We start from the raw sequence: 13,688 nt of genomic DNA, 5'->3' as shown, positions 1-13,688 counted from the left end.
CTGTGAGGAAGCTTTGTGGACACATGCTGTATTTGTTGAATAGTGAGAAAAAGCAATTATGAGTCTGTCTCAAATTTCTCAGCCATTTTGAAAAGATTCCAGTTGAGTGTGAGAGCCCATTTGTTACAGTGGGTAAGACATGCAACAGGCATTTCAATCCAAAACCAGACCTTCTAAAATTATGTAGCACAACTTACATAAAGACTTATGTTGTAAATGACCACACCAAACTTCAAAAAGTTGTTTTTTATTTTGAAACTGTTGTTGATATAGCAGTCATGACCTGCCAGAACTTTCAAAATGTTTATTGGTGAACACCACCTGCCTATAATTTTAGGCTTTGGTTTGTATGTGAATATGTGGCCCTTGTGTGTGACATGATGTTATCAAGTTTGAAACTTTTTTAATGCCCTTATTCATATGAAATGAGTCGACTATCATTAATTTACACTCTGGGACATTCAGTTGTCATTCCATATCACCCATCATACAGATGACATGTCATGTCACATTTTCACACAAACACAGTTGAACCACCTTTACTTGAGTGAACACAAGCACCAAACAGTGATGCCCCACTTACCAAAGCAACATGAAGTTGATGTTTTTTTGTGAGTGGAAAACTCTTCTCTCTTTTCTGTACCAGCATTAAGTGGTTTAACTTCAGGCCATTATCTCGCAAGCTACTATCGCTGTAGATAGGATATATCTGGATTTCTCAACAGATTCTCAAATTAATTTGTTCAGCATATGTGTCTTTCGTAAAGATGGTCTAATTAATGTGATGCGTGTTTATTATACTGCATTAAAGTACTTTTGTCTTTAATCATTAGTTAATAAAATATTATGCCATTATACATCATATTGCTTTCAGGATCTGATAGCCTGTCTCGGACATCAGTTGAAGCATTGCTACCATGGGTGAAGAGTGTGTTAGCAGGAAAAGTGCATAATGTCCGTGTGACACAGCGTTTGGACTCACACCCTTGTGTAGTCACAGTTGAAGAGATGGCAGCTGCACGCCACTTCATTCGGACGCAATCACACCAACTACCTGAGGATGCTCGCTACACTCTGCTGCAGCCGCAGTTAGAAATTAATCCTCGGCATCCCATCATTAAGAAGCTTGCTTTTCTTAGAGATTCAAACCCAAAGCTGGCTGAACTGGTTACTAAACAAGTACGTAAGTTATATGTCTACTTTGCTAATAAAATGAGACTACCAAGACTGATGAGAGACTACATTAAAAGCATTTAATGATAGTCAAAGTGTAACTTTTAATAACTATTTATTATCATGCAGAAACTAGGTTGGGATAATATCAATTGTATTTTCTGCATTTTGTTTTTATCACTGATTTTTACATTGCCTATAATGGAATATTAGATGTTATAGGACTTACAAAAAAAGGGTTCTTAAATGCAAGAGAAGAGTAATTCTTGTTGTTTTAATGTGATGTAATTCAGTACTTCTAAGTAAATTAGTGATATAAGGATGTGGCCACAGGTGGACAGTGGCCATTCACACATCTTTCCCCTATGTGGCCGAAATACTAACTGTCTTTTTCCAAAGCTGTTTCACAGAGGAAGACTGCGCTGTAGTTCCTTCTCTAGATTGTCACACAGATGACAAAATGGTAGATATCGAAATAGATGACAGAGGGATAGAAAAACAATTAAAATCGCTCATAAGAGGAAAGGCCGCTAGACCTGATGGGATACCAGTTCGATTTTATACAGTGTACGCAAAGGAACTTGCCTCCCTTCTTGTAGTGGTGTACCGTAGGTCTCTAGAAGAGCATAGTGTTCCAAAGGATTGGAAAAGAGTGCAGGTCATCCCCGTTTTCAAGAAGGGACGTCGAACAGATGTGCAGAACTATAGACCTATACCTCTAACGTCGATCAGTTGTAGAATTTTGGAACACGTATTATGTTCAGGTATAATCACTTTTCTGGAGACTAGAAATCTACTCTGTAGGAATCAGCATGGGTTTCGAAAAAGACCATCATGTGAAACCCAGCTCGCGCTATTCGTCCACGAGACTCAGAGGGCCATAGACATGGGTTCCCAGGTAGATGCCGTGTTTCTTGACCTCCGTAAGGTGTTTGATACAGTTCCCCACAGTCGTTTAATGAACAAAGTAAGAGCATATGGACTAGAGCATATGGACTATCAGACCAATTATGTGATTGGATTGAAGAGTTCCTAGATAACAGAACGCAGCTTGTCATTCTCAATGGAGAGGAGTCTTCCGAAGTAAGAGTGATTTCAGGTGTGCCGCAGGGGAATGTTGTGGGACCGTGCTATTCACTATATATATAAATTACCTCCCCCCCATGAACCATTGACCTTGCCGTTGGTGGGGAGGCTTGCATGCCTCAGCGATACAGATGGCCGTACCGTAGGTGCAACCACAATGGAGGGGTATCTGTTGAGAGGCCAGACAAACTTGTGGTTCCTGAAGAGGGGCAGCAGCCTTTTCAGTAGTTGCAGGGGCAACAGTCTGGATGATTGACTGATCTGGCCTTGTAACATTAACCAAAATGGCCTTGCTGTGCTGGTACTGCGAATTTTCCCGAGGACATGCAGCTTTATTGTATGATTAAATGGCACAGGATAGAGTAGCATGGAGAGCTGCATCAAACCAGTCTCAGGACTGAAGACCACAACAACAACAACAACATAAATTACCTTGTGGATAACATCAGGAATTCACTGAGGCTTTTTGCGGATGATGCTGTAGTATATCGAGAGGTTGTAACAATGGAGAATTGTACTGAAATGCAGGAGAATCTGCAACAAATTGATGCGTGGTGCAGGGAATGGCAATTGAATCTCAATGTAGATAAGTGTAATGTGCTGTGAATACATAGAAAGAAAGATTCTTTATCATTTAGCTACAATATAGCGGGTCAGCAACTGGAAGCAGTTAATTCCATAAATTATCTGGGAGTGGGCATAAGGAGTGATTTAAAATGGAAAGACCATATAAAATTAATCGTCGGTAAAGCAGATGCCAGACTGGGATTTATTGGAAGAATCTAAGGAAATTCAATCCGAAAATGAAGGAAGTAGGTTACAGTACACTTGTTCGGCCACTGCTTGAATACTGCTCAGTGGTGTGGGATCCGTACCAGATAGGGTTGATGGAAGAGATAGAGAAGATCCAACGGAGAGCAGTGCGCTTCGTTACAGGATCATTTAGCAATCGCGAAAGTGTTACGGAGATGATAGGTAGACTCCAGTGGAAGACTCTGCAAGAGAGACACTCGGTAGCTTGGTATGGGCTTTTGTTGAAGTTTTGAGAACATACCTTCACCGAAGAGTCAAGCAATATATTGCTCCCTCCTACGTATATCTTGCGAAGAGACCATGGGGATAAAATCAGAGAGATTAGAGCCCACACAGAGGCATACCGACAATCTTTCTTTCCACATACAATACGAGACTGTAATAGAAGGGAGAACTGATAAAGGTACTCAAAGTACCCTCCGCCACACACCGTCAGGTGGCTTGCGGAGTATGGATGTAGATGTAGATCTAGATGTGTCTGTCTTAATCTTTTAAATAGCATATAATTCTGTACTTTATTTCGTTTTTATAGCACTGTGCTTATATTCTTATCATTGCTTGCCTCTCTTGCACATTTCTGTCACGTCATTCTGTATTATCTCAGGATGTCCTACATATAACCACTGGATAATGGCCTTGAGGACTGACACAGGTCATGGTATTTAAAACAAAAGTAAATGTGAAACTGGTGTAGTCATTTTATTTCAGATCAGCACGACACCTGGACCCGCATCATCATGCTCCACATGCTGGACAATAAACTAAAAGAATATGTTGTGTTCAGCGGCATGCTCTGTCAGTGGTTGATGTGGTCACATTTGGGCAGTGGCTGTTCACACAAGTTGGCAGTTGTGGAGTAGATACTTACTCCCAATCTCACCTCAGTGCTCTCCCACAGCCATTCACTCCTAAAATGTTGTGCAGTAGTTGCAGTGGAAATGCTTTAGGTGTCTCTCTCACAGTTGGGATGGGATTTATCAGTGTCTGATTTGGAATATGAAATGCTCGGTGGACTGATCTTCCACATGGCTCTTGGTCATGAAATGACTCGTGTAATAAAGTGTTGGAACCAGCAGTGGTATAAGAATAGATTGAGTTATGTGAGTAGGCATTTTCAGAAGCTTGCTCCTAGTGTCAGGGGATGTGGTTAGCATATTAATCCTTTCACTGCTGTGGGTGTGTGTACACTTCCCTAAAGGGCTATAGATGTCTGAATGTATCCTGAGCTGCCAACTTCTCACTGCTGTGGATGAGTTACTTCCATATCTTCGTGAATCAAAATGTTTTGAGTATTTATCTCACAACATATGTGCCTTATTGCATGCTATCATTAAAAAAAAGCCTTGTTTTGATGTATTGTATTGTCTAAGATATGACAATTGTTGTGTCAGCATAATTTGCAATGTGCAAGGGCATGAGTGGGCACTTCATGTGACTGTCCTTTGGATATAAAATCCAATTATCAAGAATGAAATGAGATACCTTCCACTTTCAATTTTAAATAAAATTTCAATATCTTATTAATATTTCATTCACTCCAGTGTATGAGCTAAAATCAGCTTTACCCAAAGTTTATGTAATGTATCTTTACCTCTGCAAAATCTTCAGAATTTCATGTAATGTCTTATTTAATTTGATACAGTACAGTAAGTACGGTGGATAATAAAAAGAAATTCAGTACATTATCAAGCAAAAATATCTCACTGTAAGATGTGCAAAAATAAATTTTTTTCATGTAATAGTGTTTGAAAAGTCAGAAGATTAGTATTTCATATTGGCCAGAACACCATCTCTCAGCACAAACACCAGAATTTGGTGAGCATCTTCAACTTTTGTGGTCCTGTCCTCCTCAGTTGCGTGTAATACTACGGTATGTTGATGATTTTCACTTATGGACCGTCTGACAGCAACTGAATAAAACACAGTTTTAGTGCCATACGCGTTTCGCCTTTATTTTCTGCAAGGCATCATCAGTGGCAGGTTGCGTAGACAGTTTCTTACATATTACGCTCCTGTTGCATTTTTGGTCTTGTTCTTCTTCCTATGAGCGCCAATTTGCTGTTTTTTCCGCATTCCACAGCACTATGCACTGAACGCTTGTTTTAATGCATTGTTTTGGTTGCCGAATTGCACACTTTGTTGATCCATGTAACGAAACAGTTCAATGAAAAATAACATTAAAAATATTCTCAAATTACTTTTTTTATAATTTAGTTTTAAATTAAATAATTATTTCCAGTAATAGCATCAACTTACAACAAGTGAATGTGACTGCAATTCACAACAGATAAAGTAGTGCAATGTTTTGGTCGGCAACAGAAACCAAAACATTGCATTAAAACAAGCGTTCAGTGCATAGTGCTGTGGAATGCGGAAAAAACAGCAAATTGGCGCTCATAGGAAGAAGAACAAGACCAAAAATGCAACAGGAGCGTAATATGTAAGAAACTGTCTACGCAACCTGCCACTGATGATGCCTTGCAGAAAATAAAGGCGAAACGCGTATGGCACTAAAATTGTGTTTTATTCAGTTGCTGTCAGACGGTCCATAAGTGAAAATCATCAACATACCGTAGTATTTGGTGAGCAGTATGGCCATAATAAAAGCCGCCTCAGCGCAGGATTCAAAAATCATGTCTGAAGCAGTGAAATGGTTAAGAGAATTCGAGGATATGTCACAGAGGATATGTTTATAGAAATTGCTTGGTAGTTTCTGCTTGCCGGCCGGAGTGTCTGTGCGGTTCTAGGCGCTACAGTCTGGAGCCGAGCAACCGCTACCGTTGCAGGTTCGAATCCTGCCTCGGGCATGGATGTGTGTGATGTCCTTAGGTTAGTTAGGTTTAATTAGTTCTAAGTTCTAGGCATAGTGCTCAGAGCCATTTGAACCAAGCCAGTTTCTGCTTGTTAGTAAAAGACCTTGGCAAGGCATTCAGTGTGCTAGGAGGAGGCCTTTACAGGTTTGTGTGGATGGGTTGTTTGTTGTTTAATTATGATACATAGAATGGAGTATAATTGCACATACTCCAGTTTTTGTTTTGAAACATTATAGGTGAACTTATTTTCTGTCACATATTGCCGATTTGTTAACGTGTGGGTTTGTAATAATAAAACTGAGTTTTTGGCAGCATTCAAAAAGTGCACAAATGAATTATTAATTGTTTGTTGTTCATAAAGATATCATTTTAAATGTAATCATTTTCTTACAGCTGTTTTCCAATGCAATGGTCTCAGCAGGTCTGATGGAAGATCCAAGAACACTAGTTACAAGTATGAACGAGCTGCTGACTCTAGCTTTGGAAAAACACTGAGGCATTTGGCTGTGACTTAAATACTTTCATTAGTTCATCTTTCAAGTACAGGAGACATCTCAACAATGATAATATATGTTTATATCATGGCCAAAGGATTATGTATCTATCACATGTCATAGCTCATCACAAAATACTGTCAGTTGTGAGTTTGTAAATAAAATAACTGAAATCCCTGAGTGTTTCCATCATTTTCTTATAAAAATAAATTGAAAAGTAAAAAGAATGATTGAGTTCATACAAGTCAGTGTACTAGTTACTCATCATTTGGTTTTGAAGCTTTTGCAGTAGATATGTTTGCAGACAAAACTATAAGATTTCAGGTCTGCCTGTTACACAAACAATTGTTGTTTTTCTTTTATTTTTTTAATATAAACCTAAACATGCTCCAGAACATATATGCCATTGTCCTTGGGTACTTATTCAGTTGTGCAAAATGTAAACAAGCCTTAAGTAATAGTTATTAGAGATGAAAGACATAGCTGTTTGGCTGAATTCTGGCTGTCCAGCCGTCCTGTAAGCTAGGTAACCAGATATCAAGTGGCCTATAATCAGCCAAACATTGCCACAGAGCAGCTGTAATGTGCAATTCTGAGCAAGTCTTCATAGGTCAGGTGTGGACGATCGCATCGAATTGGATAAATTTGGCCAACATCATTCATGAGTGAAGCTAGCAAGTGGCAATTGATTGGATTGATTGATTGATTGATTGATTGACTGACTTGACTACTTTATCTGTTGTGAATTGCAGTCACATTCACTTGTTGTAAGTTGATGCTATTACTGGAAATAATTATTTAATTTAAAACTAAATTATAAAAAAAGTAATTTGAGAATATTTTTAATGTTATTTTTCATTGAACTGTTTCGTTACATGGATCAACAAAGTGTTTAACCATAGGTATGATCATTAATATCATTGAGTATATTGAATACTTGGTTAATTAAACATGTTTGGGATGTGCGAATCGTTTTGTGAAATATTGTTATAAAACACCATATAAACTGCACTGTGCAATAGAATTAAAGGATCACTATTTTGAAACCATGCAATTCCCACACATTGCGGCATGTAAATTTGAAATTTGGCTCAAAGGTGTGTGCAACCTTCCTCTGTAATGGTGCAAAAACAGGGTGCCATGCGATGTAACCCTTGGGCTCGATGTTGCTTCTAACAGCAAGTTGTCAACAATTGTGACAAGAATCTCACATTGACACAAATTTCACCACACTTCTGTCTAATGCCACTGTGGACATGTCACACGATTGGATGATTGTCACAGCCCCTCTTACCCACACTTATGTATAAGCTTTTGGCCACAGCTTTCATCAGAAAAAGAGAAACATGCACCATTCATTCACATAAGCAAGCACACCTCATGCACACCTGACTGTCAATTCCGGCAGCTGGGGGCAGAATGTCTTCCAGACACAATGCCACTCACAGTCTGCACAAAAAGGCCATAGGGGGTGGCAGGGCATCAGTGAAACAATCCCTTTCCCTGGGGCATTGATTCCTACACATTTCACAGCTGAAAATGATAGCTCACTGTGCGATGAGCAACAGGAACATGTTCTTCACAAAATTTGACACTGCTGACACCCTGTGGTACTTCAGTCCTCCTCTAAAGACTTTGGGCGGGGTTTGGACACCCATTTGGAGCACAGCACAACTGCAATTTTTGATCTCTTGTACAGATTGGAACCACAAGGAACCATTCATTTGATGAAATCTGAACATGCCAAAGGTGCTTATGCTTTTTTGGTGCTCGTGTTTTGTGTAATCCTTTGGTGTGATCGTGGCAGGAAGAGACATTGAACACATGCATAAATAAAATGGCAATGGACTCCTATAAGATCCCCATAGTTCAGTGTAACCGTCAATGCAACCATCCACCTGTATTGAGAATTTTAAAAATTTATCTTTGCAAGCAGGACCTCCGATGAGAGTACAAGGTTCTTGCAGGCAGACTATACTGCTGCTCTTTCACTGCTACATTGGTACTCTTGCACCTGATAGTAGGCCATCCAGAATCGGAGTGTGTCGAATGGGTTGTTGGATGTTGTCATGAGTTCTGTCTGTGCAGGTACAGTTTTAAAAATCTCAATAAGGGTGGGTGAATGCCACTAAGGGTTCTGCCGAACTGGCAGGTCTTACACAAGTGTCAATGTCACAACTGCACACATAAACGTTAGTTTTGTGGAGGTCCCGCAGTGCCGTGACCAGCACTTGGTAAACACTGCTGTGCGAGCCATGTGTGAACACTGAGTTTAACAGGCTGCAGCTGACTGAAACAAAATATCATATGAGTGCAGTGCCAATTGCTATGATTGAGAGATAGGAAGTATGCTAGACATGGCCTACATCAGAGTAGGAGAGCGAAAGGTGGGTTGCCTGAACATCTTGCAGATAATATATGGGGAGCCACCATCACACATAGCAAGATCCCTCTGGTTACTTATGTCAGAGGGCCACATTTTTTAGGTCTAAAATCAGAATTCAGGCACCCTGTTTTGAGAGAAGTTAAAATAATAGAAGAGCCCCAAAAATGCTTGCTAATGAATAGAAAAGTAGGGTTAGCTAATTTCATCAAAATATTAGAGGTCTGAGTAATAAAGTAGAAAAGCTTTTTGTCTATTTGGAAAACTTAGGGTGCTCAGAAAAGATAGACATTCTGTGCCTGTCTGAGCACCACATAACTACAGGGTTAGATAAGTTACATATAAAAGACTATTCTATTGCAGCTTACTGATGCAGAGCGAACATTGGAAAAGGAGGAGTTGTTACATACATTAAAACAGTACACAATTTCCAAAAAATTGAGACCAAGAACACACCGATTTAGCCAAAGGGAGGGGGGGTTATGCTTTTCATTTTTACAGTTATATATAGTCTGAGAAATATCCAGATCATGATTAAATATTTCACCCTATTGGCAAATGAATTAACATTCTAATATAATGCACTGCCTCTTTCCTAAAAACAATAAACCACAGTTCAGTCTTCTAATATAAGGTGCTGGCTCAGTGACCCAATGTCCAGAGCTACCCCGGTCATTGGAGAATTTTGAAAAAATTGTTTGTTGTACGTTATTTCAAAAGCTGGAATTCTGATATTGCATTGATTTCCTTTAATTGTATGTGTTTGGTCATTTGATACTCCATGCATATTTTAAGATTTAATTGTGCATGAAATTCCTGGCTTCAATTATAATAGTATTACAAAAGTGTAAAAAGATATTTGCCAACTCGCTAAAGGTTGGGCAATGGAGGGGGGGGGGGGGGGTGAGATGGGGGGAAGGGGGGGCCGACTGCACTTGAATGGATTGAAGCAGCTCACTGAAAAACTTCCCCTGCAATACATCCTACGTTCCTGTAACCCTCCTGGCCTCAACCTTCTTTAGTCGTTGTCCTTCCCCATCCAGCCCCTTCCCTACTCCCATTCGAGCACTACACAGCCATCATTCCACCACCACTTCCAGCCTTTTTTTATTTATTTAATTTATTTTATATTTTTTTATTAATTTATTTCTCTCTCTTTATCTCCTTTTCTGCTACTTCCCACCCCTTCCCTGCCCGCCGCCCAACCTGCAGCACTTGACTGTCTGCCATCCCCACCATACTATCCCTCCCCCTCCCCCTCCCCACCCCAGCCTCTTCCTTTACCCCACCCAGTCGCCACTCCCATCATGCACTGGTGCTGCTGCTCGCAGTGTGGTTTCAGTTGCCTGAGACTCCAGTCGTGTGTGTGAGTTGTGTGTGTGTGTGTGTGTGTGTGTGTGTGTGTGTGTGTGCGTGTCACTTACAAAGGCCAATGGCCAAAAGCTTTAAGTGTGAAAATCTTTTGTTGTGACTATCTGCGACTCAGCATCTCCACTATATGGTGAGTAGCAACTTTCCTTCTCATAATATTGTTACATTCCATCCTCAATTTTCGTTTGTTTGATTTAGAAATCAAGAAATGAACAAACTGTATAGTGAGCTTTTTTTAAATACCCTTTCCGCTCTTGAGAAACCCCTCCACATCATTCTGTACCGGACCTGGTTTTCATAATTGAGCTCCACACAGGTGACCAGATGAGGTAATATTTTGCCATTTGGACTGTTAATGACAGAATTTAGAGAAATTGTTTTAAAGAAATGAGAAGCATCATTTCAAAATGTGTTAAATGCGGTCGGGTTCAGAATACAGTTTGATGCGTTTTCACAAGATTGTGGTATTCTCTTTAAAACTGTCAAGTTAGATCATATCATTTAATATTCCTTCCCATAGTAATTTAGTGTTGAAAAACGTGAATCTGATCAAACTGTATTGTGTGCATTGCAGCCGACAGGTCAAAATGTATTATGTTAAGGGAAGTTCCACAGCCTGCGTTACTAGCCTGCCCTTTTGCTTGCTGTTTCTGATATTTTATTTTCTTCTTACACCTCAGAGTGTGGTGTTGATTTCTTGACTGTACAGTTTTGTTACCATGGGGGGAAATTAACCCGTGGGAGAACGATCAAAATTAAGTAGAATGAGAATTAGACCTGTGAAAACTAAAAGGTTATGTGAAAAGGAAGCTTAGTAAGTAATAACACTTGATGTGTTTTACAAATGATAATTTTCTGTGAAATTTGTAATGACAGTGCATTGACGTGTTATTACTGTGGGAAAGATTGCAGAAATGCATGGTTTCATAGTTTGATTGAGCTTTATTGTCTGTAGTTAGTACATGATGAAGTGTATTTCATTTTAAGTACTTCAGTTGGGATCTACATAAAAATAATTTTGAGCCACTTTATAATCACAAAGTAGGCAGATTCAAGTGTGAAAGAATCCTGGAATTCTACATGGTGAAAGCAAGAAATAAAGTTTATATCATGCAGAACAAAGTGGAATGTGATCTAAGGCTCAGTTATATGATGAGGAACTAGAAAACTTTAAGCACAAACGCGCAGTTGAAATTCCATTGATAAACCGAATTTCGTGATGCTAAGAGAGTGGATGTTGATAAACTGTTGAATACAAGATTTGGAGACAACTGAAAAGGGGTAGATAGTTTGCAGTTTTATGTTTCGGCGCTTTTCATTGATGTGACATCAGCTGAAACTGGTTGGCCAACTTTAGAGGACAGTGAATGACACTGTTCACGTGAGAAAGAACAACTTGTGTGAGACTGTGACACATTGATCTTATGTCAATAACACATTATTCATGGGTTGTGTACATCAATAAAATCAATAAAAAATTGAAAGAATGTTTCAAATCATAGTATGTGAAAACACAATTCAATCAAAGCATAGTTTGTTAAGTGAATTGATTCAAAACATATTAAGTGCAATTTAAAAATTGAAACGGTGCCTCCATGCAGTGGGAAGTGATCTTGATCATGATTGATTCTGGGACATAATTTAAATACTTTGATCCTGCAGTTGAGAATTTTGACATATTTCATTTGTCTAAGAAGATAAATCATTTTGTGGTAAAATTACAATCTGCATTTGAAGGGGGTGCTTCTCAAATGCAACCACTCTTATTTGTGTAATTTTTGGGTGACAGGCAAATCTGAATGTATTTTTATGCATTTAATTTAATGTAATGTTATCCATAATGATGTTTACCACTCTGCTGCCTTGTGAAATAGCGAAATATTCCAACCCCAAAGTTCTACCAATATCGAAGTAACGACTCCACTGCTGACATTTAACTGCTAAAGAGAGGTAATTAGACTATTATAGTAGTGCATACATATTTTAACTTACCATAACACTAGTAGATGAATCAAAAACACTTTTCCTTTTCTTTCTTGTTACAGACTTACCCATAATTACAAACCACACAAAAGCAATGAATAGTAGTACTTTGATTAAATTCTACAGCAAGTAAGAACTGAACTGATTAACAAAACAAGGCCAACAAAGGAGTGGGCCATAGCTGATAGTGTTATTGATATTTGATAGTTTAAGTCTATTGGTGGTGATGTTTCCTACTGGTAGTACGTATCCCTTTTTTGTTGTACAATTGAAAATCAAAATATCTTTCAATTTCACTGCACGGCAACTGGATCATGTGTAATGTCCAGACCACCTAGAACCCCCCCTTTGGCTACATCCTTGTTGAGACAAGCAGATTTTGTAGTGATCAGCTCACAGAAGGGTGTGCCTGTGAATTAATACTGAAAAATAGTTCCCTTTTAATTGTAACTGTATATAGATCCCCACTGGGAAATTTTGAACTGTTTGTAAGGAATCTGGATTCCTTACTGCACTATCTGTCAGACAGCTGCAAGCAGTTAATAGTCTGCAGTGACTTCAGTGTAGATTTCCTAAGGGATTCTGATAGGGATCTTAAAATATGCTCTCAGTAATTATCTTTCAAACACAAGAGGCTAAAGACATTAGGCCCTAATTGATAATGTTTCCTATGATGAAGCTCAAAGCAAGAAAAAAACTCTTTAACCAGTAACAAATACCCTCTTTGATAATGGTGCACAGTTAGTTAGGATAAATAACATAGCATATTACAAAATGGATACTCCTCAGTGGAAATCAGTTTGTATAATTAATGACTCCAGGACAAATGCTTTTTTAAAGAATAGTTTACAGGAAATTACACAGGATGTAATTTATAATGAACCAAATGCTAGCATAAAATTTGATATAGTCCATGATAAATTCAGTGTATGATGGGAGAGGCAACCAGGTGGGGGTAAGGAGGAGGCTGAAGTGGGGAGGGGAGGGGGGGAGAGCAAAGTAGGAGTGGGGAACAGTAAAGTGCTGCTAGAGAGCAAGCAGGGATGAGGTGGAGAGAGGGTAGGGCAGCTCGATGCAGTTGGGAAGTTGTATTGAGAGTGGAGGGGGGGGGGGGGGGAGTAGGTAACGGCAGAAAAGGAGAAAAGTAAAAACACTGGGTGCATTGTTGGAATGAGGGCAGTGTAGTGCTAGAATGGAATGGGAAATTACTAACAAAGACTGAGGCCAGGGTGGTTACGGTAACATAGGATATATTGCAGGGATATGCTCACCTGCGCAATTAAGAATAGCTAGTGTTGGTGGGAAAGATCCAAATGGCACAGGCTGTGAAGCAGACATTAAAATCATGAATGTTGTGTTGTGTGGTGTGCTCATCAACACAGTTATCCAATTTTTTCTTGGTCGCAGTTTGTCGGTGGCCATTCATGCGGACAGACAGCTTGGTTGTCATGCCCACGTAGAATGCAGCACAATGGTTGCAGCTTAGCTTGTAGATTACATTACTGCTTTCACAGGTAGCCCTGCCTTTGATATGATAGGTCATGTTTGTGACTGGACTGGGGTAGGTGGTGG

At 39.3% G+C, this 13,688-nt stretch overlaps 1 protein-coding gene across 1 annotated transcript in view; it reads left to right on the top strand.

Moving 5' to 3' along the window:
* Window positions 1-6,559, top strand: part of LOC126412152 (heat shock protein 75 kDa, mitochondrial) — a 383,507-nt gene extending 376,948 nt beyond the window's left edge. The window contains exons 15-16 of the mRNA XM_050081610.1: window positions 875-1,179; window positions 6,279-6,559. Of these exons, the coding sequence (XP_049937567.1) occupies window positions 875-1,179; window positions 6,279-6,380 (407 nt within the window). The 3' untranslated portion in view covers window positions 6,381-6,559. The remainder of the gene's footprint in view (window positions 1-874; window positions 1,180-6,278) is intronic.
* Window positions 6,560-13,688: the final 7,129 nt, after the last annotated feature.

Source organism: Schistocerca serialis, chromosome 7, assembly GCF_023864345.2.
Source record: "Schistocerca serialis cubense isolate TAMUIC-IGC-003099 chromosome 7, iqSchSeri2.2, whole genome shotgun sequence".
Lineage (NCBI taxonomy): Eukaryota > Metazoa > Arthropoda > Insecta > Orthoptera > Acrididae > Schistocerca > Schistocerca serialis.
Note: the sequence above shows the minus strand (reverse complement) of the source record. Positions and strands in the feature narration are given on the sequence as shown.